The sequence below is a fragment of the Teleopsis dalmanni genome, chromosome X, assembly GCF_002237135.1.
Source record: "Teleopsis dalmanni isolate 2A chromosome X, ASM223713v2, whole genome shotgun sequence".
In the NCBI taxonomy this organism is placed as follows: domain Eukaryota; kingdom Metazoa; phylum Arthropoda; class Insecta; order Diptera; family Diopsidae; genus Teleopsis; species Teleopsis dalmanni.
The window spans coordinates 19,349,240-19,376,982 of NC_051848.1; the positions used below are offsets into that span (position 1 = coordinate 19,349,240).

General features: G+C 30.2%; 1 protein-coding gene across 1 annotated transcript; it reads left to right on the forward strand.

Moving 5' to 3' along the window:
• The first annotated feature begins 60 nt into the window (after positions 1-60).
• LOC119662661 lies at positions 61-27,566 on the forward strand. The gene is made up of 8 exons (XM_038072336.1): positions 61-279; positions 21,014-23,047; positions 23,117-23,391; positions 23,490-23,615; positions 23,671-23,812; positions 23,891-24,031; positions 24,107-24,326; positions 25,901-27,566. Exons 2-8 carry the CDS (start codon positions 21,080-21,082, stop codon positions 26,998-27,000), a joined length of 3,972 nt encoding a protein of 1,323 aa, XP_037928264.1. The 5' UTR covers positions 61-279; positions 21,014-21,079; the 3' UTR covers positions 27,001-27,566.
• Positions 27,567-27,743: the final 177 nt, after the last annotated feature.

Below are 27,743 nucleotides of genomic sequence, written 5' to 3' on the forward strand. Positions count from 1 at the left end.
GCATTACAAAACGGTGGCAAGAAATTAATTTTTGACATTTTCATTCAGTCGACATAACTTCTGTAGACTTGGCTATACGGAGGAACAAAAGTGGGGAATGTGAGTTGTGCGCTGTGTATAAAACACACGGAAAAGTTGTAATAAAAATTATTACTATTTAATTAAAAAAAATAATTTACTTTAATTATATTATATGTTTGATTAAATAATCGCATTGCATACGAATTCATTTATAACTGTAAAGTGAACAAAAAAGTAGAAGTGATGGCGAAAATATTGGTAAGTGGATTAGATTGCCCATAAGAAAACTAGAATAGGTAAAAATAGTAAAATATAAAGAAATAAAAGAAGAGAGACTAAATAAATACTTTTATTTGCGGATCCTTATAATTACTTCTGTCGTGTTTTACAAAACCAACAACTTGTCTAGTAGGATATGACGCCTGATTGATGCCCACTGCTGTTGTTGCAGATTTGGATTCTGTGTTAACTTTTTTTAATTTCGTTTTAGTGATATAATTGTGTTCTATTAAATCTAAAAAAATATGTGATAAAATAAGTTCATAATAAATTCATAATTTTTCTTCATTTTGATGCTTATTTGCACACATTTGCAAATTTTATTTTTATTTGCAAAATTAAAATATTTTTACCAAAAAGTGAAAGGTCGCTGAGTTGTGCTTCAATTTCCATTCTTTTATGCAAAATTACCAATATTTTTGTTTTAACATTTTGCATACACGAAAACTTTTTCAACACAAAACACTTGTGCTGAGCTCTGTTAATAACTTAGCCATTGTGAAAATTAATGTCGTTCTAATAAGAATAAAGGGAAAAACTTTAATCTGCCGCTAAAATATGTCGCAATCTTATTTTTATAATTGGTTTACGCTTTGTTTTTTTTTCTTTCATAAATAAAAACCAAGCATTTGACCCTCATTGTTTTTTTTTTGTTTATCCGATCCGTTAGTGCTTTTAATTTCTTTAACTGCTGTTTTTTTTATAAATATTTATTTATTTGTTTTGTTGAATCAAGAAAAAATATCTGTTAAAACAAGTTTTTATGATGAATTTTTGCTGTTGCTAAGGTTTCAAATACTCGGTGCTGAAGTTATGCAATCGAATATTGAACCGAGGATAACTCTTCATTCTGGCCTTCAACGATATCCATCCAGGATGTTTGAGAATTTTGAAATATTTTAATGTATTTGCTAGTGCAATCAATTTGCAATTTTATGTAAATTAATTGTATTTAAAGTTAATTAAAGAGTTAATCAATTAATTAATGTGTCTGTAATGAGGAATGCGTCCAATTCCATCTGCGTTACATTTTTAGCAATGACATATCTCAAATTTTTTCAATTATTTTAATTGTATATCAACAATTGTTCATCAACAACTATTACCAACAAAACTAAATAATTGAGTTTATTATACATTTATTTAATCTGACTTTATACCCTTTTGCAAGATTAATTAATCTTGCAAAATTTTAATTAATCTTAATTAATCTTGCAAAATCGTTGCTTTCAAGATTGACTTGTACACAGCTTCGTTTTGGAGGACGTTTAGGGTTATTGAAAATATACGAAGGACGACTCAGCACAGGTGATGCGGTGCCAGTGATATTAGCCAGTCATATGTTATATTTTTTTCGATCTTTACTCGAAAAGATATATTGATTAAACGAAATGTTTCTGTCTATCTTCTCAATTTTGCTATATAAGTTAGTGTCTTAATATTAACAATAGATAAATCGATAGATTTAACATAAAAATTTTTCGAAATTAAATCTTAATTTATGGCTTCAAGAGGTTATCTATTTAGTTTGTTATCACTGTAATATCCATGTATAATAGTGCACTTTATCATATAAGAAAATTATAACTGTATATTCGCATCTATCCTAAAGGTACCTTTGTAATTGAGACATTAAATCCAATATTGTTAAGGTCTAAACTTGCAAAAAATAATCTCATTGTCTTAAGGCAATTATGTGTCAATATTGAAATGTCCATAGTATAAATAAGGGAACACACTGGAATTCAAGGAAATAAAATGAAGATGAATGCATTTTACTCCCAAATGTTTTCCTATATCGATTGACATTCCAAATTGGTTGTGCTGACTTAAATAATTGCAATAAAATTCATACTATAAAATTTTTAAGAAATTTATTTAAAAATTGGTCTGTTGTAATAATTTAATTATAAATTGAACTTTGAATTGCTTCCCCAGTCGGCTTATTCCACAGTTGTGGCACATAACATGAAGTAGCTGTTTGTAAAATTCAAAAATATGGTTACGGGAAAAGATGTTACAGGATTTCATTTGAATGAAGAAGTAGTCAGAATTCCATTTTTACGAAAAATCATTAATATATGGTACGGAGGTAGACGTAACAATATGCTCTTGCTACTTGCTATTTATTTGTCTGAAATGCAAATAAAGATATATATTGCTTATCATATTTTATTATCATTGACATTAACTTCTCTCGTTTGGAACTCGCAATCTTGCTTGCCATGGGATTTGATTCCAATGTAGTTGCCACAGAAATTGAAATTTGCATAAATTGCAAATAGAATTAAAAAATGGTTATCGTATCATAGTAATTAGTGTAGAATGTTACATGAGTACATATATCTATAAAATATATAAATCACATAAACATAACTTACTTTAATGTACTAAAATTCTTTCTGTTTGCTAATTTCAATTTTAATGAATGGAATAATTCATCATAAAATTAATTTTAATCAATTAATGAACGGAAAGAATTTTCCATTCAATAATTTAAAAGTGTGTCAAAATATTATGAATTTTTATTTATACATAAATTGCATGAATGTAATATTTTAATTTTGACCTACATATTTATAAAAGTTCATTGTGATTCTATTTTATTTTTATGTAAAACACATTAAATACTTCTTAAGTATTGAAGTCAATCTTTTTTATTATTATATTAAATGAATTTCATCTCTTCTCTCTATTGAGATTTTTCCAGTGTACTGTAATAAAAAACGTTATCCAATATTTTACAGTACATATATAAAAGTTAATATTTTAATATAACATTTAATTTAAACTAATTATTAAATAATATTTCTTATTATTAAATAATTATAATTTAATTTTATTGTTATATAAAATAATTATAATTATTTAGTAATTATAATTAAACTCTTATATATGAAATTCTTATTATAACATATGACCTACATAATGATAATTTTTTTATTTATATGTAGATAATATATTACGGATGTTATCTAACAAGATTTCTAAACCCAATCAATTTTGAGGTAGTAAATCTTAAATTGTTTGCTCTAAAGTTTAATGCTTAACTTACCTTGATTTTATTCAGTTTCATTGTTTAAGTAAGTCCGAAAAGTATTAAATGATATAATCGCAATAGTTGTGATGCCCGTTTTTTATTATTGTGATCATTGAATATTCTTTGATAGTAACGGAAACTGTCAGGACTGTAGGCGTTAGCTACTCGGCATTCAAAGAAAAAAATAAAGAAGGTTCGATCTCCCCGTTAATATTTCAATATTGACTCGAACAATTACTGTTTCTGATCTCAGATTACTATCATTGTTAAATATTAAAGGAATATAGATAACTGATGACCAAGAATTTACACTATATTGCGTTTCTTCATCACTTCAGCGCAGTTGCAATTTTCATTGATAATTCAATAGCCCTAAAATAAAAACTAATTAAACTCTTTTTTCAAGTACAAAATAACTCATAGTTTTGGTATTGAAGTAAAATTGCTTTTAAGCTAAGTTATTAAAATTATATTTAAGATCTTGTTGTTTACATTATAGTCTTCTCGTTGGATTATACAATTTAGTTTTAATCTACCATTGTTATAGTATATTCACTTACTAACAAATGTATTCAATTAATTTAAAAAATAAAGACATATCATATTGATTAAAGTATTTTTTCCTTCATTTAGCATTTCCATTCTGCGATAATTAAAAATTCTTTTCAAATATTTTGTTTTTTTATTTTATTTATTTATTTTTATTTCGATTTTGGGAAAAATCAAATTGACTGATTATCTTATCCTTATCTTAAATAAAGTCGGTGGAATGTGTGTTTGGCATTAAAAAAATTAAATAAATTTGATAATACCATACTTTTATAGGCGTAGTCAGCAATTGCAGTACGGGAAGAGGGGAAGTGGGGCTAACGAACAGTTTTTGTTATTTAAAGTTACATTTTCTGTTATAGTTATATTTAAGTAAATTATTTTCACACTCTGACATTTTAAGAATTCCTTAAATAAACTCTAAGGAACAAAAATATGCCCATACTTTTGCTATTGATGAATCAGATTGAAGAGATATATACCAAATGAGCCTTCGTTTGATAGAGGCGGACATATGGCTACGTTCCATACAAAACATCATCTCTAAGTGACGCACATGGTTGCATATAAATTTTCACTTTGATAATGAAGTCATCATAATGTGACTGTTGTTTTTCGAAGACTTTAGACTCTCTCACTGCCATTAAAACATTAATTATCAACGAAACAATTTGTTTTGATTTTTTGTTATACTTTCTTATCAGCAATTGCGAAGTATCTTTTTATAAATTAAAATACGTATTTTAGAGTTCGAATATTTGAAAAAAAATAACGTTTTTAGTCTTAGAAAAATAAATCACTTTTAAATTGTAATTACATTTTTTAAATATTCAAAAAACGATAACTACCAAACCATATAGAAGTTTGTTATATTAAATTTATTTTAATAATAATATTTGTTTAACAACTACTTTAACATTCCTCAGCATATTAAACACATGATCAGGCACCGAAACAGAGTCCGTAAATTTGCCCAGATTACTGGAGATCCGGAAAGTAAAAGAGAGGCCAGGCGCCTATCAAAGGAAATTAGAAGAAAGCTTGGCATCTTCAGAAATGAAAACTGTGATGAATGGGCTTGTTAGGGCTTGAAGCCGGTAATAAATCCTTCTGACCCATAAACAAATGCTTCAGACTGAAACGCAAATGGCCAATGCCCATCATCGAACGGTTCAGATGATACAGTCAGCCCTAAGCAGAAGAGAATCAACGGGTATGTTTACATTTGACATCGCTAAGGCATTTGACAAGGTCTGGCACGACGTGCTGATAGTTAAAATGTCTCGTTTTGGTATCCCAGTTGGACTAATCAAAATCCTCGGCAGCTTGCTGCGCGAGAAGTTGTTCTGTGTAAGAATCAACAGTACCATCTCGTTAGTGCGCAGAATAGAAGCCGGTGTTCCACAAGGCTCTTCAAAGTACTATGGTACATCCGCACGAATGGCATGCTAAGAGACCTTAGAATAGATCCAGTCAAAACATACATAAGGGACAGAGCTCTGAAGCTATATGCAGAAACCGACAGGCTTCCCTACTTAGCACTATCTAATCTCAGAGTAATCCCTAACCGCACGGGGCGGTACGCAGATCTTAGATCAATCATTGAATAATCACGAAGATTATCAGGAATATTCAAATTAGGCAGTGAGATGGGTGGGACTCTGCAGAAGCCCCCCAGCTATCATAAAGTAAAAGTGCCCAGATGCGCTAACTCGGAAAAGGCTTAACATAATAACAGAATAATTTGTTTAATTACTTCACCTGTATTGACATATTTTAAACTTATGAGATATACAAGTTTTTATGAATTTTTTTATTTTTATTATAGTATATAATATTTGATAGTGCTGCAATTTTACTTTCTAAAAATAAATTTTTCAACGAATATCAGTTAAAATGTTTCAAAAAGCCGTAGTGTAAGTTCTCTACAAGATCGTATCTGGTATTTGTATATGTTTTGTAAAATGATTAAGTAAACCTCATATTCTTAATCGGTATACTATGGTTATCAGGAAACAATTGATCGTAAAGTCAATCAAATTGCCTTAATCAAAATAATTAGACTTTATATAGATAGCATAACTGTTTTCATAGGTCTACATATGTGTAATATTTGTGTTTTTAATGATTTCATCCTTAAATTTTCTGGTTCAATATGATAAATTCGATATAGCAATGCATTGTATTTAGCAATAGATTATGTCCTGAATTTGTTAGTTTTTTTTTACTTTAGTACCACAAATTTAAGGCTATAACATCTTACTTATAGGGCTAGTTTTTTATGTTTATATTTCGCACTTTTTTGACATTAAAAACTATGAAGCACAATGCTTGGTGGATTATATGTAATTAATAATCGTGCAGTTATTAGTAACATATGTTATATTACTAATTATTAATTACAACTGCCAATTTATAAAGATGGAAATACGTTTTCAAATATAATATGTAGTCATAGTTGATTTTACAGATTTTAACCCAGAAGGTAAAAATTTGGCAGAATTTTAAATTGATTTCTTGCTATAACGACATTAAAGATATTTGTGTGCTGTCTTGCAGACTATTCGCATTCCAGTAAAATCGTACACTCCTAGCGTATCCTAGGAGCATATCTACACTTTTTTATTTATCCTGAATTTATTTCCTTAGTTTCCTTAGTTAAATTTGTGAATTAATATTTAAATTGTAAAGGTTGAATTTACCACTAGCTAATTTTAACCACACATAATAAATCTGAAGTCAGACCGTCAGCATAAAAAGCAACAACAACACTATACTAGTAACTTCAAAAGACATTTTAGTTACACATCACAATACACTATGTAATTTAATTTCACTCACTGTGAGAATTTTAATATAATCCAAAATAAAATAGATTAATTTTATTTAATATATAAATTATATTAAAATAACTCACAAGTATGTTACTACACCGAATCTGCATCGGTAACACATGGAATGCATCTGAAATTATTATTACAATTAACAAAAAAAAAAAAAAAATAAAAAAATGTATTTAAATAAGTGAAGAATACACACACCTTATTTATTCATTATTATATAATTTATTTTAGTTTTTCTTGTTTGTTTTATTAATTTTTTTTTATTATTTATTAATAAATAAATATAAATATTAAGCCTGGCACTTGCAGTCCAAAACAAATTATATACGGACTATAAACTAATTAAATAAAAATTCGATTATTTCCAAAGACCACTGATGAAGAGTACTTGGCAATACTCGAAACAGCGTTGTATGGTCAGCCAAATTTCAATAAATTAAATAAAAAAAAATTTTTGTCTTTGCCTTTCTTTGCTATTCGAATCGGTCTAACTTTTAAATAGTTTCTTTCGTCATAAAAAGACACGCCATTATCGGCAAGAAAAAATTTACCTTATAAATATTATATTTTATAATAATAACTATTACCGGCACTATATAAAAAAAACACGTTTGTAAACAAGACAACAAAAGTCAAAGCATGAAAGCTTTGGTTAAACTAAATACAAAGCACGGCGAATTCAAGAACACACGAAAACACAAAGCACAGAAATTACACCCAGGCGAACAATAGCACCAAAAGACAACAAATATCAAAAATACCAACGGCAAATCTACCGATGCGCTACAGGAAAAGCTTAGGTCGTTTGAGTATAAATAAACACGCATTGTACAAGCAAGGAAACTTGGCTCTGTGAATTCAGACAAGAAACAAGTCCCGCTCAGGGTCAATCAGCCTATTGGTCAATTCGATCAAAATTTAGCTTACAGGCTCGTTCAACCTAACTGCTCCATCCGATCAAACTAGGATAACCCAGGCTCGTTGAGTCTACTAGTCCATTGGATCATTTATTGTTAAATTGTTCCTAACTAACCTGGCTCATTGAGTCAACATCACGTTCTATACAGGTCTTCCAGCACTACTAGGGATCCAGATTACAGCAAGGAGTAAATACGTAGCTTCGAAGACTTCCGTAGGTCGATTTCATCCTAGAAGACAAAGCCGTGTGTGTTTTCCAAGTACAAGTACTGCAAGTACTGTTTACAAGTACTGCATCTTTGGTATAAAAGGTCGTCAAATTGTGTGGCGGAAAACAGGAGCGTCGCTAGAGAAACAAAATCTTGTTGGTATAGTCAAACACGGCGGTGGTGGAGTTATGGTATGGGGGTGCATGGTGGCTGATAATGTAGGCCAGTTGAATAATATAAATATAAAATATTTAATATAAAATATTTAATTATGTTGTGTTTCTTTATCACATTTCAAAATTCGTAAGGTGTACACAGACTTTATTGGATATGTGTATATGTCTTCGTTTGTACTTCTCCGTTACCAAACTATTTTTATTTCGTTGAAAATTCGTTTTTTTTTTTGGTAACCTAAATTTTGGTTAAAATAATAAAATTGGCATTTTTAAGATACTTAATTCAATATTATAAAAATTTTGACGGATCTTTGATGAAACCATATACAGTTAATGGAATCTGCAGTGATTATATTGCTCATCACTTAACATTTCCTTCATGAAAGATATATACATCATTCCCTTCATGAACTCTGTGATGAGGTAAACAGTCTCACAATAAATCTTTTTCTTTAACTAAAGTGGTTCGGTAAAAATTTTATCAAGCTGAAAACAAAACTTTCTTCGCTGGATGTTTGAATTGCCTCAAAAATCTTACATATTAAGCCTGTTTTTATTCTAAGCATATCGCAAAAGATGGCAAGTCTGGACAAAATGGAAATTTTGTTAGGCTTATATATGCAAAAAACGTAATAAAATTTAAAGTTAAAATTTCGAAAATAAATAATAATTCTTTACAATTATTGGTAAGAATATTTTTGTTCTAAATGATTGTGAAAAAAATATAAATTTTTGCCTTTTAACAGTAAAATAATAAATAAAAAGTGACGTGTTTGTTACGAACAATGACGTTAAAAAAATACGAATAACTAACAAAATTATTTGGTGGCAGTTAATTGGAAATTTCTTAGGTACTTCCAAAAATAGTTCACAATAGGCGAATTTTTAGTCTTGGCAACCATGCGATTTTAGCTGCTTATTAGTTAAGCGATTTCAGGTTGGACTAAATAAACCAACAGTGTTGTTGTTTCATATGTTATTTTTATTAGCAGTTGTTCTTTTGTGATATGCTTTCAATAGAAAAGGCCTAGTGTTTTTGTTTTATAGTTATGTTGTTTTTAAAATAAGCAGTTGTTCTTTTGTTCTTTATATTACAAAACAAAAGGCCAATAACCTTATGAGTTATAAAAATTTTATAACTGAAAATCCCATTACAAAGAAAAAAAATACACGAAATTAATGTTATGATACAATATATTAAGATAATGCATATTGTCAGTCAGTTTTACTAAGTTAATCAAGTTATTAATACTATGAGTAGTGTTTGAGTATTATTTGAGTAGTATTATGAAAAGACATTTCAAAACAAAACGTAAGCGTATAATTTCGAATCTTAGAACATGGCTCTCAATTATGGTATACTCATGGGTCCAAAATAGAAGATGGTAGTGGAGGAGCAGGAATAATGGGACCGAAATTCCGAAAAGCAATCGCAATGGAAAAAACTGCTTCCATTTTTCAGACAGTGGTCCATGCCTTAGAGTTATGTGCGAGAGAATGCCTACGTAGGGACACCCGAGGTACCAAAATATGCATTCTTTCAGACAGCCAAGCAGATGTAAAAACTTTAGCAAAATTCTCATTTTAATCAAAGGTGGTCTGGGAATGTTTTCAACTTCTCAATACCCTAGCATCGAGGAACTATGTTACTCTTATGTGGGTACCGGGACACGAAGTCCATGAGGGTAATGAAATAGCAGACTCTCTTTTAATTGGTCCAGAGTCCTTTTGCGGGGTAACAAATAGCTCCACAAATTACTAATTAAGTGAACGAGAGAAACAACATCTACTTGAATACTGGAGAGCCCAAATAGGCATGCGACAGTCAAGAAGATTTATTGATCCTGAACACATCAAAGTTGATGCTATCTTTGGCCTTAGCAGAAATGATATTAAAATCTACACTAAACTTCTTACAGAACACTGTAGACTTAATCACCACATGAAGATTATAGGTGCGGTAGAAAGTGACTTCTGTCGACTCTGTCATGAGGAGAAGGAAACATCAGAACATATTCTTTGCAACTGCCCAGCGGTGGCAAGACGTAGACTCGACTACCCTGGAAGCGGGATTTTAGTCCCAAATTCCGTTATCTTCACGTTGCATTAATATAGGTAAAATTAAGCACACAGCAATTACGATATTTATAAATAGTCTAGAATTGTTTTAGTTGGGCCTTTAGGCGCACAATAGATCTTTAGGTCGGGGTGCATTCATAGCCTATTATTTAATAATTTAATAATAAAAATTTCGAATCATAAAAGGTTATTAAAAGTACTTTTTTAATTTTATAAATCTATAAACAATTCTAAAAAAAATTCAATTTTATTATACCATAGTAATTAGATTAAATTAAATCAAGTTGCATAATTTGTGAAAATTAAGATTAATTTTTTCTTTTCAATTTGTTTGTACGAATCTCAGTGTTTCATAACTAAGTCGTGTTGTATAGTTTGCTTGTTAAAATGATTCTTTTATAGCAGGTAAAATCTGTGTTTCATAACTAAATTTTGATTTAATTTATAGTCTTTCGTGATTTTTCTTTTCGTGATGGGACTATTGCAAGAATGCTTCTGTATTATATATATCTTATAATGCGCTCTCAACTCAATATGCTACACTTTTATGAGTTCCACCGATCTCTAAAACAGCATACGGGTACATAATTTTACTATACAAAAAATTTTTATTTGAAAAACTATATACATAGCTAGATGTGTAGACATTTGCCAACAACGCTCATGAGCCCATTTTGGCCTCACGTAATAATTGGCTCTTGCTCATGAGTGCTCATGAGTGAGCAAATACGAAATTTATTAGAAACAATAAAAACAGGCGGACTATCCGCAAAGTGAAATATATTGTAGCATTATACCGCCAAGTATAGACGACTTTACTTTTGTTTTATTATGCTTAGAAAACAGAACGTAGTAGCAATAACCACAACAAAGCTATTATAAAATTCACTGTTGAATTTTCTGTTACTATGACATTAAAAATGCAAGAAAATACGGAAAAAGAGCAAACCTGCGACAGCACAAAAGCGTGATCGGTGTCACATAAACCGAGAGTACTAGTCTATGTATGTTTGATGTATTTGCTGATATTTGTTTAGTAAAGACTTGAACCTAATTTTTATCTATATTAGCCACAAAAAATTGATGAAAAAACTTGAACCCTGTACTGATCGACTTTACAGTTCCAAATAAAAAAATTAAGCTAATATTTTGTGATGAATGAAGTTAAAAAAAAATTCATCTAATTTTTATTAGTCTATTTATATTATTGATATTATGAATTAATTTTCTATTGTATTAATATTATGTATATACCTAGGCAAAGTATTGCAAACTCAGGCAACCGCACGCTGCCCAAAAATAGCTTTGCGGTATTTTAGCCCATTCTCGGCTTAGCGCTCACACGATCGACATTTACCTTTTTAAAATACCCTGGACTGAGAAATCTTAAGGGTTTATATCAGTTGAACATGGTGGCCACTGTATTGATGGAATAAAATACGGAACGTTGTTTTTCAGTATCAGTATCCAGTATCACAGTATTGCGCTATGGTACGAGACACAAATGATTTGTCCACATTTAGGTGTTGGTGACTTGTTTTTTTCCAACCAATTATAAAGCAATCATACTGTCACGTTTGAACTCCATCACATACAACTTTTTTTCTACAACACAAAAATCAATATGTCTTCGTACGCTTGTTTGCAAAAACAATGAATTGTCAAATGAATTCATTTTGAGCTTTCTGTCATTATTGGTTTGACAGCTAGATCGGTGCGCAGTTTGGTGTAATTTTCGTTAGCCCCCTGAAGTTATTAATTTCGTCGTGGTATCGTTTGGATAGTTTAGTTAACTATAAGGATTATGCCTTTTTTTAGTCCGATGAATTATTAAAAGTACTTCGTGTTAGACTACTCCTCTCGTATGCTAGCATAATCGTATTTTTAGTAAACACTTGAGCACTCTTGGTATCCACAGTAATGGTCCTCCCACCCAACTGATGGACCTTATAATGTCAATTGTAACAACTGCACAATCTTTTCTCATACTTCCTGCAACATAAAAACACAAAAGGCAGCTGATTCATCTTTTTATAGATCTATAGCATACAAAGAGACCTTAATTTTCCAAACTTATGTAGATTACTACATTGTTCAATCAAGGTGTTTATCTTCTAACAACGCAATTGTGCTCGGTTCATTCGTACGCGTCGGAGCAAACATAAAAATAATTAATTTCATTAAATTTTCCTACTTACGTCGTTTATACTTAATTTCTGTGTTTCAATTATTTTACCCTGAGCACTGATTCTGCCTTATTGATTCATAAGCGTTTTAATTTAAACGTACTGATAAAAACGACAACAACAACAGCAACCACAACAACAACAGTACACAATATAATAATAGAAAGAATAAAATTATATTGTAACCATTGTAATAATACAAAATACTTGTAATTGAAAGCACTTCAATAATACAAAAATAGTACTCTAAATCCTTGCCTGCCCTAACGTAAGCTCCGCTCTTATCATTTCTTCGTTTCAATCTACGCGTTTCAATGAAATTTAATTTATTTTGAAACTCGGAGATCAAAGTTTTAAAGTTAAAACAAAAAAAAAAAAAATAGCATAAAATGACTGTCTCACCGTTCCTGCTGTGCGCCCACTTACCATAAATTCGTACGCATATCTATTGAATTAAACATTGTTTCTCCATTATTTTTTTTTCGCTTAATTTAATTATTGACTTATTGTTTTTTTATTTGTGCATATGGTTGTGTACGTACAACCACACCACACATACACACATATAATAGAGTAGTTTTCTTTTGTTGTTTCGAATTTTTATTGGTCTGTTTTTTGTATTTTTGTATTTTTGTAATTTTGTTTTGTCGTGCGTGCATTTTAAGGTCTACTCGGCTCAGGTGATGCGGTGTAAGAAACTGCCTTCGAGGGTAACAATAGCAGAGAGCCAACAGCAGCAGCAGCAGCAGCAGCAATGTTCTTCGTAGTTTGATGTGGTTCTGTTGTACTACAGGTGCTTCTTGTTATAGCGGCAAATTCGAATTTAATTAATTTTTGTTTATTTTCCCATTGTTTATTGTTCCCAGAAAATAAATTAAAAATAATTAATTTCTAAAAAGTGTTTGTTTAGTGATTTCAGAGAATATTAAGAAACGTGAACGGAAAGTAAATATGTAGAATTTGAGACGGGATTCAATGGCGAAATTATGGACTGAGCAGTACAAACCTGTGGCATTCGTTTGTATATAATTAAAATTAATTTAAAATTAAAGATATTTTATTGTGTTACGTATGAACTCCTTTGATAATATTCTACTTTAAAATTTCAAAATAATTTAAAATTTTTTTATCAATAGTATGTGATTGTTTAGTTGTGATTAGAGTAAATACAGATAAAGACAGAGATACACAGATACATAACGTACAAAACTTAATTGAACTGATTAAAAATGTATATAATTGATGAGTTCTCCAATAAAACCATCACTGCTTTATAAACATATCACTTTATTTGTAAAAATGTTATATACATACATTATTACTTTTGGTATCATATTAGTAAGGTATGCGTTAGCTAAGTTAAGATGAGTTATTGCGATGAATTTATGGATCTATATGTCCATGAGCTAATTGCATTGCAATATAAAACTTAGAGCGCTTGAAACTAATTTCAACTTTTAATTTAGCCTAAGAAAATTCTTGCAACTCGGTCCTATTTTCCTAATCAATTTAATTAGATTGCTGATTGCAAATGAAAGAAAATACAAACAAAATATCGTCATTTCATTTATTAATTATAATATACATACAAGTTCTATATATACAATCTGTTCGGAGCCCCGGACTTACGGCGATTTCGTTGCCTTAAGTAATTTTCTCAGCAATTTTTAATCGTCTTAGACAATTAACTGTTTGCAACTACCAATTGATACATCTCAGATTTTTATTATAACAGCTGGGTGTAATTTACAGATCGATTCCCTTATGATGAATAAGTGTCATTCACTATTCGTAAGTATACTAAAAAACGGGAGATAGTACGTGGACTGTTATTTTTAACATTATTGAATTAGAAGAAATCGAATCACTTATGGCAAACTCCTTAAATCTGTAATTCCTCCAAGATTTGTGCCCTCAAAAATATAGATAAAAGTACTAGATTTATTTGCATGACATGATGTTTTCATTTATTTATATTCTTTAACGTACGACTATGGTTCTACAAAGAACGTAGTTTTAATAAAATAGATATTAAAGCGAATATTTCTATTATTAACTCATTTATTCACTTGAAATTACTCACTCTTTAAATTAAGACTTAATGTCAATATGTTTTTGAAATACCTAGTTGTTTCAACAAATCGGATAAAGTAAATAGATAATTAATTTTATTTTTTTAAAGTGTTTAAAGTGTACACATCAGAAACTATTATTAGATTGTTTTCACTCAAATTATGTCAAATCAGTAATTTTCAAAATCATGCAGTTTGGATACTTTAATTATAAACTTATTTCTATTAAATTTTCTATGTTTAATATGATTATACAAAATCTTCTAGACTACTATTACATATGGTGGACATAGTAGTTAATGCCTTATTTGTAAACCTATTTAAAACAAGAAATGTGGATATTATAGGCATTTTTATATAAAAATATTTTATTATTGCCATAACTTAGGTTAGCTTCTCAGACTAATATTTCATAATTAAGAGTAATGAGTCGCTGCTTTAGTTGGGGTAGTCTGCTAATACAACCTGATTCATATTCCATCAATTATTTATTATTATTAAATAATAGGCTATGAATGCACCCCGATCTAAAAATCTATTGTGCGCCTAAAGGCCCAACTAAAACAATTCTAGACTATTTATAAATATCATAATTGCTGTGTGCTTAATTTTACCTATTTCATTTGGGACTAAAATCCCGCTTCCAGGGTAGTCGAGTCTACGTCTTGCCACCGCTGGGCAGTTGCATAGAATTTGTTCTGATGTTTCCTTCTCCTCATGACAGAGTCGACAGAAGTCACTTTCTACCGCACCTATAATCTTCATGTGGTGATTAAGTCTACAGTGTTCTGTAAGAAGTTTAGTGTAGATTTTAATATCATTTCTGCTAAGGCCAAAGATAGCATCAACTTTGATGTGTTCAGGATCAATAAATCTTCTTGACTGTCGCATGCCTATTTGGGCTCTCCAGTATTCAAGTAGATGTTGTTTCTCTCGTTCACTTAATTAGTAATTTGTGGAGCTATTTGTTACCCCGCAAAAGGACTCTGGACCAATTAAAAGAGAGTCTGCTATTTCATTACCCTCATGGACTTCGTGTCCCGGTACCCACATAAGAGTAACATAGTTCCTCGATGTTAGGGTATTGAGAAGTTGAAAACATTCCCAGACCACCTTTGATTAAAATGAGAATTTTGCTAAAGTTTTTACATCTGCTTGGCTGTCTGAAAGAATGCATATTTTGGTACCTCGGGTGTCCCTACGTAGGCATTCTCTCGCACATAACTCTAAGGCATGGACCACTGTCTGAAAAATGGAAGCGGTTTTTCCCATTGCGATTGCTTTTCGGAATTTCGGTCCCATTATTCCTGCTCCTCCACTACCATCTTCCATTTTGGACCCATGTGTACACCATAATTGAGAGGCCTATTTTAAGATAATTTCATTGTCTCTCCAAATTGATCAGTCACTGATGACCACTTCGAATCAAAGACCTTAAGACTCAGAGAATTTCAGACTTCATCTAAAATCTTTGCGTGTCCTATTAGATTGCCCTTTTTAAGATTACATAGATAAGGAAGTCTTAGTGCGGCACTGGTCGCAGTCCCTTTAACCGTAATATTCCATCAATTCCTAACGATGAAACTTGTCAGTGAGTGGTAAGCGGTATTTAATCAACAATATCAAGTAACTCCGAAACTAAGACCTAGAAGCACCTCAAATCTTATTAAATACATTGTAAAAACTTTTATCCTCTACATATACTTCAGAAATTCGTAATCGTTAAAAAAAAATAAAACTTCAAGTCAAGCGCACTTTTACGACAATTAAAATTCAATCCAGGAACCCAGGAATGTTATTTTAACCAAAATAGTTTTTTTGCAGCAATATAGTTGACGAATACTTTTTGTTTAACCCAAAATGCTTCTATTTCAAAAATTCTTTAGTGAATTTTAAAAAGTTTGAATGAAATAATACAACTAATATTTTTATTTCGTCTATCACTTTTAAACTATTTAACAACATTAACTAATTATATATTTCATTCATATCACTGAACTAATAAACTATTCATTTGTAATACTACATACTCCATAGAAGTTTCAAAATTTGTGAAACTATCTAATTGCAGTTAGTTCAGTTGCTAAATATGAACAAATAAACTGATTCCCATAAAACTTCTAAATGTATTTGCTTACTTAATTCACAGTTCATGAAAACTTTTTACAAAAACATTTGTTCATTTCTTTTATGTGCCCCTAAAATAAAAAGATCCATCATTTCACCCAATAAAAATTGATGGCCCTCCATGATAGCAAGTGGTGCGACGCTAATAAATCACAGATATACGAATTCGATTGTCTGAATTACTTGTTGAAAATTAATTTAATGACTCCAAAAATGTCTAACCTAAACATACATTCGTTTGTCATTATTATTGGGTGTGAGTTGATCGTCGTCATTTCACACATCGAAAGTTAAAAATAATTTATAACAAATACAATAAATAAATAAATAAATAAATAAAACGTGTCTATGCCTGTGTATAAAAGCAAATATTGAAATAGTCTAAAACTTTATCTAAATAATATTGTTTTTAAATTATTTAATTGTATAATATTCTGTATTTATGAACTTACATTTATATCAATCACTTTAATTTTTTTTTAATGTACTATACTTAAATAGCTTTACTATTATTTCAATTTATGGTAATATGAGCTATCATTAAAAAAATTGGAACATTTATTTCGACTTGATAAAGTATCTACAAACATGTTAAAGAAACCTACTGTTCAGTTTACTAAATAAAAATAAACAATTTAATACTTACTCTGTGTGGAACTGTATATCTTTTATGTATATATGTATATGTATATCTTTTATTTTCGATTTTCACACAATAGAGGGAATTATTATTATTAATATTATATAATAAATCTTAACACAATCATACACAATAAACTTTAGGCATACACCTAGTGTTTTCTTATTATTTATACCCACCTATTTTAAACATATGTTGTAGGTGATATTTGACATATTTCTTAATAAATTGTACTTATGGTTTTACCTTGCTTCATTAAATAAATTTGCTATTCATTGAATAGCAAAGTAGTGCTATTGCAAAATGCTGTAAACTCTATACCATATTTACCTATAGCAGATACCACATGGAATTGTCACACATCCTTATTGGAAATGGTAACAGGGATTACTCCTAGGCATTTTTTAATAAAAGAAACTATACCATTAGAGTTGCAACTGCATTGAATGTATTCTAATATCTAGATACATTAAAAATTGACAGTCTCAGCGTAGATTTTAATTAAATATTGTTATACTTCGCATTTCCCAAAAATGCCAACATTATCATATATTCGAATAGTCAAATTCCTTAACCGACAAATTTAAATTATTTAGAAACTACAAAAATTTCTTCTAAATTAGCTACTACAAATATATGAATACTCGTCAACTGACAAGCTTGCTAAGTAAGGTGCCCTAACTCTCTTCATGAGACCCAAAATGTATTGCAAGATATCCTCTTATCAGACTGCATCAGTACTTAGAAACATCGAGCTTGATTAGACGAATTTACGAGAATGACATGACATCAATCTAATTATATCTGAACTCTGATTAATCAGTGGTTTTGTTTCTACAAATGTCTGTATTTGGGAACGTTAAGTGAAACTTCCGGGCATCTTTTCTGATCGTATTTTAGGATTGCCCGAAATCGAGTTCAGTATCTTCTTTGGACTTTCATTGAACCTAATGACTTCTGGGATATTGAACTGAGGGACATGAGGTTTTAAGAACACTGCTGTCTTAAATTGTTCAGGTATCTGTAAGATACTCTCTCGATGGATATCATTCATTATCCCTCTTGATAATTAAGATTGCTCTGCACCGCAATAAATATATGTTTCTATCTATATATATCTTTTGATAAATATCAAAAGATAAAATGACATACAAATACTATACTAACAACTTTAAATACGGCAGATTATTGAAAACTCAATCCTCATTTATATAAGAGAACAGCACTCGTTGTCTGCAATTAGCTTTTGATGCACTGGTGGTTTTAAAATCAACTAAGGAGACAGAACTATAATTACCTTTTAATTCGAACAACTTTATAAACCGCAGGTTTATTGCAATAAATTGTAATAGGCTATTATAATTTTTTAATTCTTAAAGCTTAAAAACTATTGTTTTCATTGTCGGTTTTATATATGTATGCGCATATATATACGCTTGTATAAATATAAGTAAATATCAAGTTCTCTAAAAAGTAAATTTATTATTGTTAATGTCATTTTATTAAAAATTTTAATAAAAAATTGAGTACATTTTATACATAAATGTGACAAAATTCACATTTAATTAATTGGTTTCAAGTTCATAATTTTTGTTTTAACTTAAACCCTTGGAAGTTTTGTTTAAACTCCGACAAAATGGTGAGTAGCAGTTAATCATTAACGTTGTCGAGTGGTTGTAGGACGTAGGTGCATCGACACTTTAAATACTTCTATTTTTATAAAGTGGAACAGTTTCAGAAATTTTGATTATTATTTAACTGATAGAATTTCAATAATTTATTCTTAAATTATAAAATAATTTTTTGATTTGTTTTAAAATCAAAGTAATTCACAATAATTTGGTCGTGTGGCGTTAACAATGACATATGAAATCATTCCATACCAGAAGCACGAAAAGAATTGTAATGGAAGAAAATAATATATAAAACACACTTAAATGCGTAAGAAGATTTAGTAACCAAGTAACCAATTGTATCATGACTTCTATGTTATGCTATGCCTATTATTATCGGTTGCTCCAGCAACTTTTTATTCCATTATTCTGTGCTAATTATGTGTGCTTTGTGAGCCAATCTGAGAAGCTTTACATCCTCTTATCATATATTATTGCTTTTAATGTCACAAATGCCACAAACAACTGATAATACACCATACATTATCGGTGCCAATGAAATGCTCTTCGGCAATAGATATCCACCCTTCATGGTTTATGTGTGCATATGTCGTAAGCTTATGCTATATATGCATATACTTATACAATTTTTACTGCGTTGGCTGGTAATCACCTTTGGGCATATTTTATTGACATTTTCAAATGCACCCACATCAGTATATAAATCAATTTGTGCCCATATAATATATACATACGGTATACACATTTAAGAGGAAGTAGTATGTCTAATTGTAAAATATTGTATCTAAACCTTGTTTACTCGACTCGTTTGTTGGCCCGTGTTGACATATTTTGAACTACTCGTATACGCACTCACTCCAAATTTAAGCCAGCCAGCACAACTAAATTGTTAATGGTAAATAGGTTCTGATAGACTCATATAAGTATGTGCGAGTATATACAATATTTGAATATTAAGGCATTTTCTTGCTCTTTTATTCTCCCGCAGCCCGCATTAATTTGGTAAACGATTTTATCGATTTTATTTCACAAATAAAGTATTTGTTTTTATTTTTCGTATTTTTCTTATTAATGTGTTTTTCTAACATTTTTTATACTCTTTGAGTTCTGTTTTTAATGCGCCCATCGTATTTGTCGCCTTGGTCGGTTTGTGTCTGCTATTTTACGTAGGTAATTATTTGTGTGTTTTTATCCTACTAATGATGTCTCCTTCAAATACTCAAAATACCGATATGTTTCATTGCAGAAGACATTTAAATTATGCGTCTACCAGAACATTCATCGTATTCTCATAATCCTCTTAACGAGCCAATTGTATTAAAGTGGTTTTAAAGTGCTTTGCGCTTTTCCTGAAGTGGTAATTTGGTAATTATTTTTCAATTGACACGCTTCTGTCATTACATTGTGCATCGATTCATTCGTCTTTACCGTCACTCTCCTCCCTGCTGCTACTCATAAATTTTATGGTCGAATTATAATAAAAAAATTATTCCATAAAATTATGTCAATAGAGATATTAATATAATTAGATATAGTATTCTAATATGATATTCTTAATTGGTGTTATGAAATCAAAGGCTATTGTATTAAATAGCCACTACTATTATATACAGGGTCACTCAATTGAACTACAACCAAGTTTAAGTGCTTTTAATTTCGAGTTGGCAACACTGTTTATTTCGTATAAATATTTCGGCAGCATAAAGGACAGCCTGTTAAAGCATTTGTGTTCGTTTTTTTTATACTCAAGTGTTATAATATGTAATAAATTCAGCGCATCCTTATTATTCTTATCGTCATTAAATTAATCATTATTATTCTAATATGATCATAGTCCTATTCGTTGTTCACAAATTCTCTTCATTATAGTTGCAAAAAAATATTTTTAAAGAGAAGACAAGATTTTTAAAGGAATTATAAGACGAATATATGGGTTAGGATGTGGATGGATGGGTATTGGTTGTGTGAGAGGGAAAGGAATTATTTATGAATGAAAATGGATTAGGCGATGGGTGAAGATTCGTCATCTTCAACTATAGTTGTAAAAAATATTTTTAAAAGACCACACGTATGCGTTCAAAGCTAATAATTCTCGTGTTAATTTTTTATTATACACCCAAGCTTATTCAATAAGGTATTTTTGCAGATATAAATATTATTTAAATATTAAAATTGTAAAAATAAAAATTATTTTATATAAATAATTTTATTAAATAATCTATATTTTTATTTCGTTTTAGGTATAGTATGCCACTGAACAATATCAATATAATGCCATATAAATTTCTTAAATTGTACACTGAAAAATGGAAACAATATCCAAGATCTCCTTGATATTGGTTCTATTCGTAACTGTTGATTGTTTTTTGTATGTATGTGCAGTTACGGCTCCACAATATGTTTACACTACGACACCAAATATAAATATAAAACAGCAGCTTAGCAACACCGCCACAATTAGCTCCCTTACAACATCATGTGAGTCTTCAATCACAACTGAAGAACCTCATACCCATCATCATCATGTTGAGCCGAAGAATGATTATGGCATATCATTGCTTGGACTTAAATTTCATATACCATTCGTGGGTGGTTCGTCGTCAGTAACAACCACTTCAAGTGCTAGTGCCGAAGATGACAAAATCAAGGAACCGTCAAATAGTTTTAAATTGCGTTGTGATAATGCCAGCATCGCAGATATTAATGAAGAATTATTATCGAAGAAATATATAAACTATGCGCATATTGAGCTTTATCATTGCGTTGTCAAATCTCCAACTCAATTGCAATTGCAGCAGTACGAAAGCATTAAGTATTTAACTTGGCTACAAAGTAATATAGATGATAGGCAACTTATGCAGCTATTCAGCAATTATGAGCATAATTTCGAATATCTGGAATCTCTCGATTTAACAACCAACCAAATTGGATGCATACAATGGGCTAAGTCTCAAGTTGTACGTCGCCTTAAAGTACTTAAGCTGACAGACAATGCTCTCAATTCGCAACAATGTGCATTCTTGGAAACTCAGCATATGAATCACTTGGTTGAATTGCGATTAGACCAAAATCGTATATTTGAATTAAAGAACAATTTATTAAGTCACTTAAGTGAACTTAAAGTTCTTAATCTAACACATAATTTATTACGCGATTTACCACGCAACGTGTTTGATGGAGCACTAAAGTTACAATACCTCTATTTGGCACATAATGGCCTAACAATATTGCCTTTCCAACTGTTTCAAAGCATGCGAGATCTACAAACACTTGATTTGTCAAATAATCGTTTACTGTCATTTCCGGATAATTTCTTTGCCTTGAATATGAATATACAAGAATTGTTCTTGCAAAGAAATGCACTTCAAAATATTGGCAAGAACACCTTTCACAATTTGCGAAAACTGCGTCATTTGGATTTATCACATAACGAAATTGCAACTATCGATCGTAAAGCGTTTGAATCGTTTGGGAATCTTCTGACACTGAATATATCGGCTAATAGTATTACAATTTGCTCTTCGATACTATTCCAGCCTCTCACCAATTTGAAACATTTAGACATTAGTCAAAATCTGTTTACACAACTGCCTGGTGGCATTTTTATGGCGCAGCGTTCTTTAATTGTACTACGTATTGATAGCACATCAATTCAAAAATTCGGCAATTGGATATCTCGCAATGATGAACATGTCGACCCACAAGTATTACAGAATCTTCAATTTTTATCTATACAAAATAATAAAAACTTAGAACGCCTTACCAAGACAATGTTTTTGAATATTCCGAATTTGCGTGAGTTACTCTTGGCTGGTAATTCACTACATCTACTTCCAACAGAAATTAGTCATCTGTCACAGTTACAACGTCTTAATATAAGGGACAATAATTTAACCTTCATACCCGATGGTGTCAAGGACTTGAAACACTTGCAATATATAAATATATTAAATAATGATTACATATGTGATTGTCGTATGTATTGGTTAAGTTCATGGTTGATCAATACGAATTCCTCATTGCGCCAGTGGCGTAATGAGAACTTCGCATCAAGTGAAGTGTATGTTACACCTGATTCTAGTGAAGATATAGAGGAACTGATTTCATCATTGAAGTGTCATCATGGCTACCCAGGTGATATGTTGTCTATATTGCAAAGTCTAAACTGCACCAAGCCAACCATTATCCCACCCAAATCTAAAATGCATCTTTTACATTCAACTGCTACTTTAGAATGCGCCTTTTCAGGCAGTCCATCGCCTGATGTTATATGGGTAAGAAATATAATATGTTAAGCAACAAATAACTTTTATATTTTAAAAATAATTTGTTCTCATTGGCAGGTTACTCCTACTAATAAAATTTTACGTCATCATGCTGATCCGGATAAACGTCCGATTATTATAAACCATAACGATAAGGAATTAGGAAAATTCCGCTTAACATCTCTTACGGATGATAGTATACTGAATATTAGCTTGCAACGCAATGATATCGAAAATCGCGTGGCCCTTGTTGAGAATGGTTCACTGTTAGTTCACAATATATCGCGCTCTGACAGTGGCTTGTATACTTGTTATGTGTACAATGTTATGGGTAATGCGTCAGCATTTATAAGGTAATCAAAATTAAAAACAAAATACATTTAATAAATACTTTAGATATATTTATTAGATATACATATATAAAAAGTATGTTATTTTGTTTCATAAATAGACTGGATATCGATCCCATTGTTTTCTATCGTGTCAAAATTGAAAGTCTAATATCTGGGGCTGCTGCAGCTACTGCTTTCCTATTGCTAACGCTAATAGTGCAAGGCTTACGTGCACTATTTACTAAGTAATAAAAAACATTAGCTATTTGATTGTTCCATTATTTTTAGTTTATTTAATAGGTTTGGCATATGTGAAAAGTTTTACTGCTGCGCACGTAATAAGAAGTCGCCGCGAGCTCGTCAGATATATGCAATGCTTGATAGCATCGAAAGCTATAAGAGTCAGCAATTGGAACGATTGCGAGAAAATTATGCACAGCAGGTATTAATAAAAAATTATTTCGTATTTATTGTAATTTATCTGTTTATTTATTATGATTTTATTTCGTATATTTTTTAGGTGCATCGAATTCGTGAAAATTGTGCTCAGCAAGTTGAATGGATACAAAACAGTTATACAACACAAGCTAAGCATTTGAAAGAGTTTCGTGATATGGGCTCGAGTCATTTAACGTCGCTTAAGGATCAATATTACGATCAGGTCGGTCATTTTTAATTCAAATATATGTAAATGAAATATTTATTTTTACTGTTTGTTTATTTGCATCTTTTATAGGTAAAAAAGGTTCGTGATTATTCCACTGGGCAATTAAATTGGGTGCGTGAAAATTACGTCTTCCAAAGAAACAAAATTCGTAAATTTAGCGCACATCAAGTACTCCGACTTCGTGAGGGATATAAATACCAACAACAGACTTTGAATAAAGTATTAGAAAATTTGCCCAGCTTTTATTTCGAAAACTGTCGCGGTCGATGTGAGGAGGACATTGTTGAAGGTTTGTCAATTTTATTTCCTTTATAAAATATAATAACAATAAAAGAAAAAATTAGCTGAAATCACCCGATTGCTAGGTTTGCAAGTGCTATGAATGTAATTTTCCGCATCAGCTTTACAAAAACTGCTATAATTTAATAGTTCTTCCAATAAAAAGGTTCTAATTCTAATTTTCTTCGACATAATTTTTATTGTTTTATTTAATGTTGCTGAAACAAAGTATCTTTATTAGAATTTGGAAAACGACGGCGGTAATCGTTAACAATTTTTAATATGTACTGTTTTTGGATCGCATTTTTGGTAAAATTGATTTATAGTCCAACATTAGTTTCAGTCCTCGCTCTGCCGTATCATTTACTACTTTTAAGCTTAAAAGCGTTTTCTTAGCTTTCATAAAATTAAGGTCTGCATACTATTTTGTGGGACATATTTTTATGAAGTCATCGCACAACTTGAAACGAATAAAAATGTTTTTAGTATGTTTGTATACAAACCAGTGAACGAAAATAAACAGTACAGTATCGTAGTGTACTGATCATGTCCGAAACACATCAAAAAATTTTTAAAGTTTGTGTCCGCGAACACAAACTTTATTTTTAGAGTTTGTGTACTTTTCACGAAGGTAGTCTTTTATTTTATTTATTATTATTGCCTTTTATTAGCATTATAAATATAATACGAATCATTCAATCGCAATAAAATATTAAATATATGTAATTCATCCCCTAATATTAAATATGCATCAATAAATGCATACGCAATATCTTTATTTAAAAACACAAACAAAATACATGCAATACAAATGCAAACAAAAATTTTTCTTCTTCTCATGCAAACGATGTTTTCTCATGCAATTAAAATCGTTTCCAAGTCGTTTTGTTCGACAAACGCTAAAAAAACCACTACCTTAGGAAAATGATCACTAAAAAGTACACTACCTTCGGCAAACGATAACTAAAATGAGCACTACCTTCGTGAAAAGATCGTTATAAAGAGCACTACCTTCGTGAAAAGTACACAAACTCTAAGAATTGTTGAATTGTTTCGGACTATTTTTAATGTACTGTTCGTTTAGTGTTTTTTAACAAAGATGACAAACAGTACACTATGTTTTGTACTTTAGTGTTTGTTTTCGCTCACTGATACAAACTGTTCAATTCCCTTTTCGACGATTTCAGTTATTTTTACGCGATCTATTAATACTCTCCTGTCAACCGATTTTTCGAAAAAAAAATTGCCCATAGATCTTAATGGCACCCTATTATATATATTTCAATTTTCCTCCAAAATTTAAATATGGATACAACTGTTATATGAGAAGTTTTAATACCCTTGTAAATTAAGCTCTTGTTTATGTGTATAGTGGGTCACGATTGGGTTGGATTTCAAAAACGAGTACGCACATAACTACTGTACAAAGTAACTATTATTACTTAAGATACTGATTTTAAATTTTGACAAAAACTTGAAATGTTGTTAAATTTTTGCAATAACCATACCTCACTTTTATTTTTGTTTATTTTAATTTTTAAATATTATAATGATTTAAATAAGTTTTTTCTTCTTGTGTTTCAGATATTGATTTTTATTTTAAAACTCAGTTAGGAGACCAATTTAATCCCAAAGATGCAAATCTACAGAAATTGAAAGGAAAATTAATGGCCAATAATTCGGCTAGTAAAGCTTCAATTTATTACACACCACCGGAAGATGATCTACGACGATCCCATTTAAATTTACAAACCTCTCCAATTCATATTAATTATATTAATGAGAATTTAGATCATAAAAAATTTGAACTAAATGATTTCAAGTTAAACACTGAATTGCTATTAAATATGCCACATAGAATTGATTCGGCATCAAGCAACACGCAACTATCAAAGGCTGATATCACCCTTAGTCAATTGAAAATTTTAGAAAAACATCCAGCAGGTACTGGCAGCATTGAAGATAATCACGCAGCTGCATTAGTAGATAAAATAATAAACGTTAAACGTAAAGAGTTAACAAAAATTAAAGGCTTGCCTGGAGAGATTACTATTAATAATAGCCAAGAAATAAATGAGAGTAGCATTGAAATGAATGAATTACATGAAAGTAAAGATACAAATGATATTAAAAATTCCAAATCATGTCCTGCCATTTATAAAGTATCCCGTCAGCAAGATGGCTCAACACTACATGAATTATTAACAGATGATTTAAAAAATGGTAATTCGAATACCACACGTTTAAATTTGGTTAATGATCCACATATATTAGAAACCGAATTATTTAATATGGAAACAAATACAAATTGTAATACCAATGCATCTGACTCGTCTAAAGCTCAGCATAAACCAGTTTGCAAGGAAAAGCTTAATATTATACTTGATGAGAGCGGCAAGTCAACACTTTATAACATCGCCGAGGTAAACGCTAATTCAACTGGCGCAAAGAAGAAGGACAAAAGGTATGCCTCGTCTTCGACGGTAGCATCAGCAGCATCATTACAAAGTAGCATTAGTGTACCAGAAATAACGCCTAAGAATAACATTGAATCTAAACAAAAATATGCGTCAAATACTGCAACGTCTCCAACGGAAAGTATAAGTGATAACAACAGCCGCAACTCTGGCAACATTATCTGCGATAATAAGGAGAGTAGTATAGAAATAACAAATATATCTTAGAGATATTTTAACCAATTTAATATTTAAATTATATTTATTGTATAACAAAATTACAGCAAAACAAAAACTTCTAAATTAACAAAAAAACGAGTGCAAGTAATTGAGGCCATATACCTACATAATTTCCATCATTTCAATCGTTTTCTTAAAAAACATAAGAGAAATTTTAAATAATAATTATAATTAATCAGAAAAGCTATTCTATGTTTGAAAAGTTCGTAGATATTCGGGTTTTATAATTAATTTAAGCTCAATTGTAATTTTATGTGGTGGCACTCAAATCATCTGTTTTAAACGTTCTGAAAGCTAAAATAATTAAATAGATTTATGAATCACTGTTAACAATGAAACCTTCGCGAGAGATATAAGAATTTGACTTAAAAAAAAAATTAAGCATAAGAATTGTTTAAATAATTAACGAAACTTTTAAAAGACTCATAATTAAACAAACATACATATTCATACAATACATAATTAATTATATCATATATATTAACACTTACAGTTCTTAAAAATTCTATCCTATTTTGTGACTATTTAATTAATTTCATTTTTTTAGTTTTAAAAACATTATTTTAATTTTAAATTTTTAAAACAAAAGTAAATATATAAGCAAATTTAAAATAAAACTTTCAATACAAAAAAGCAGTGTTTTGAGCATAAATAATTCTTCTCATTTATTTCTATAGCAGATATTAATTCAATAATTAACATGATCGATAACTTTACACCAAACATGTATA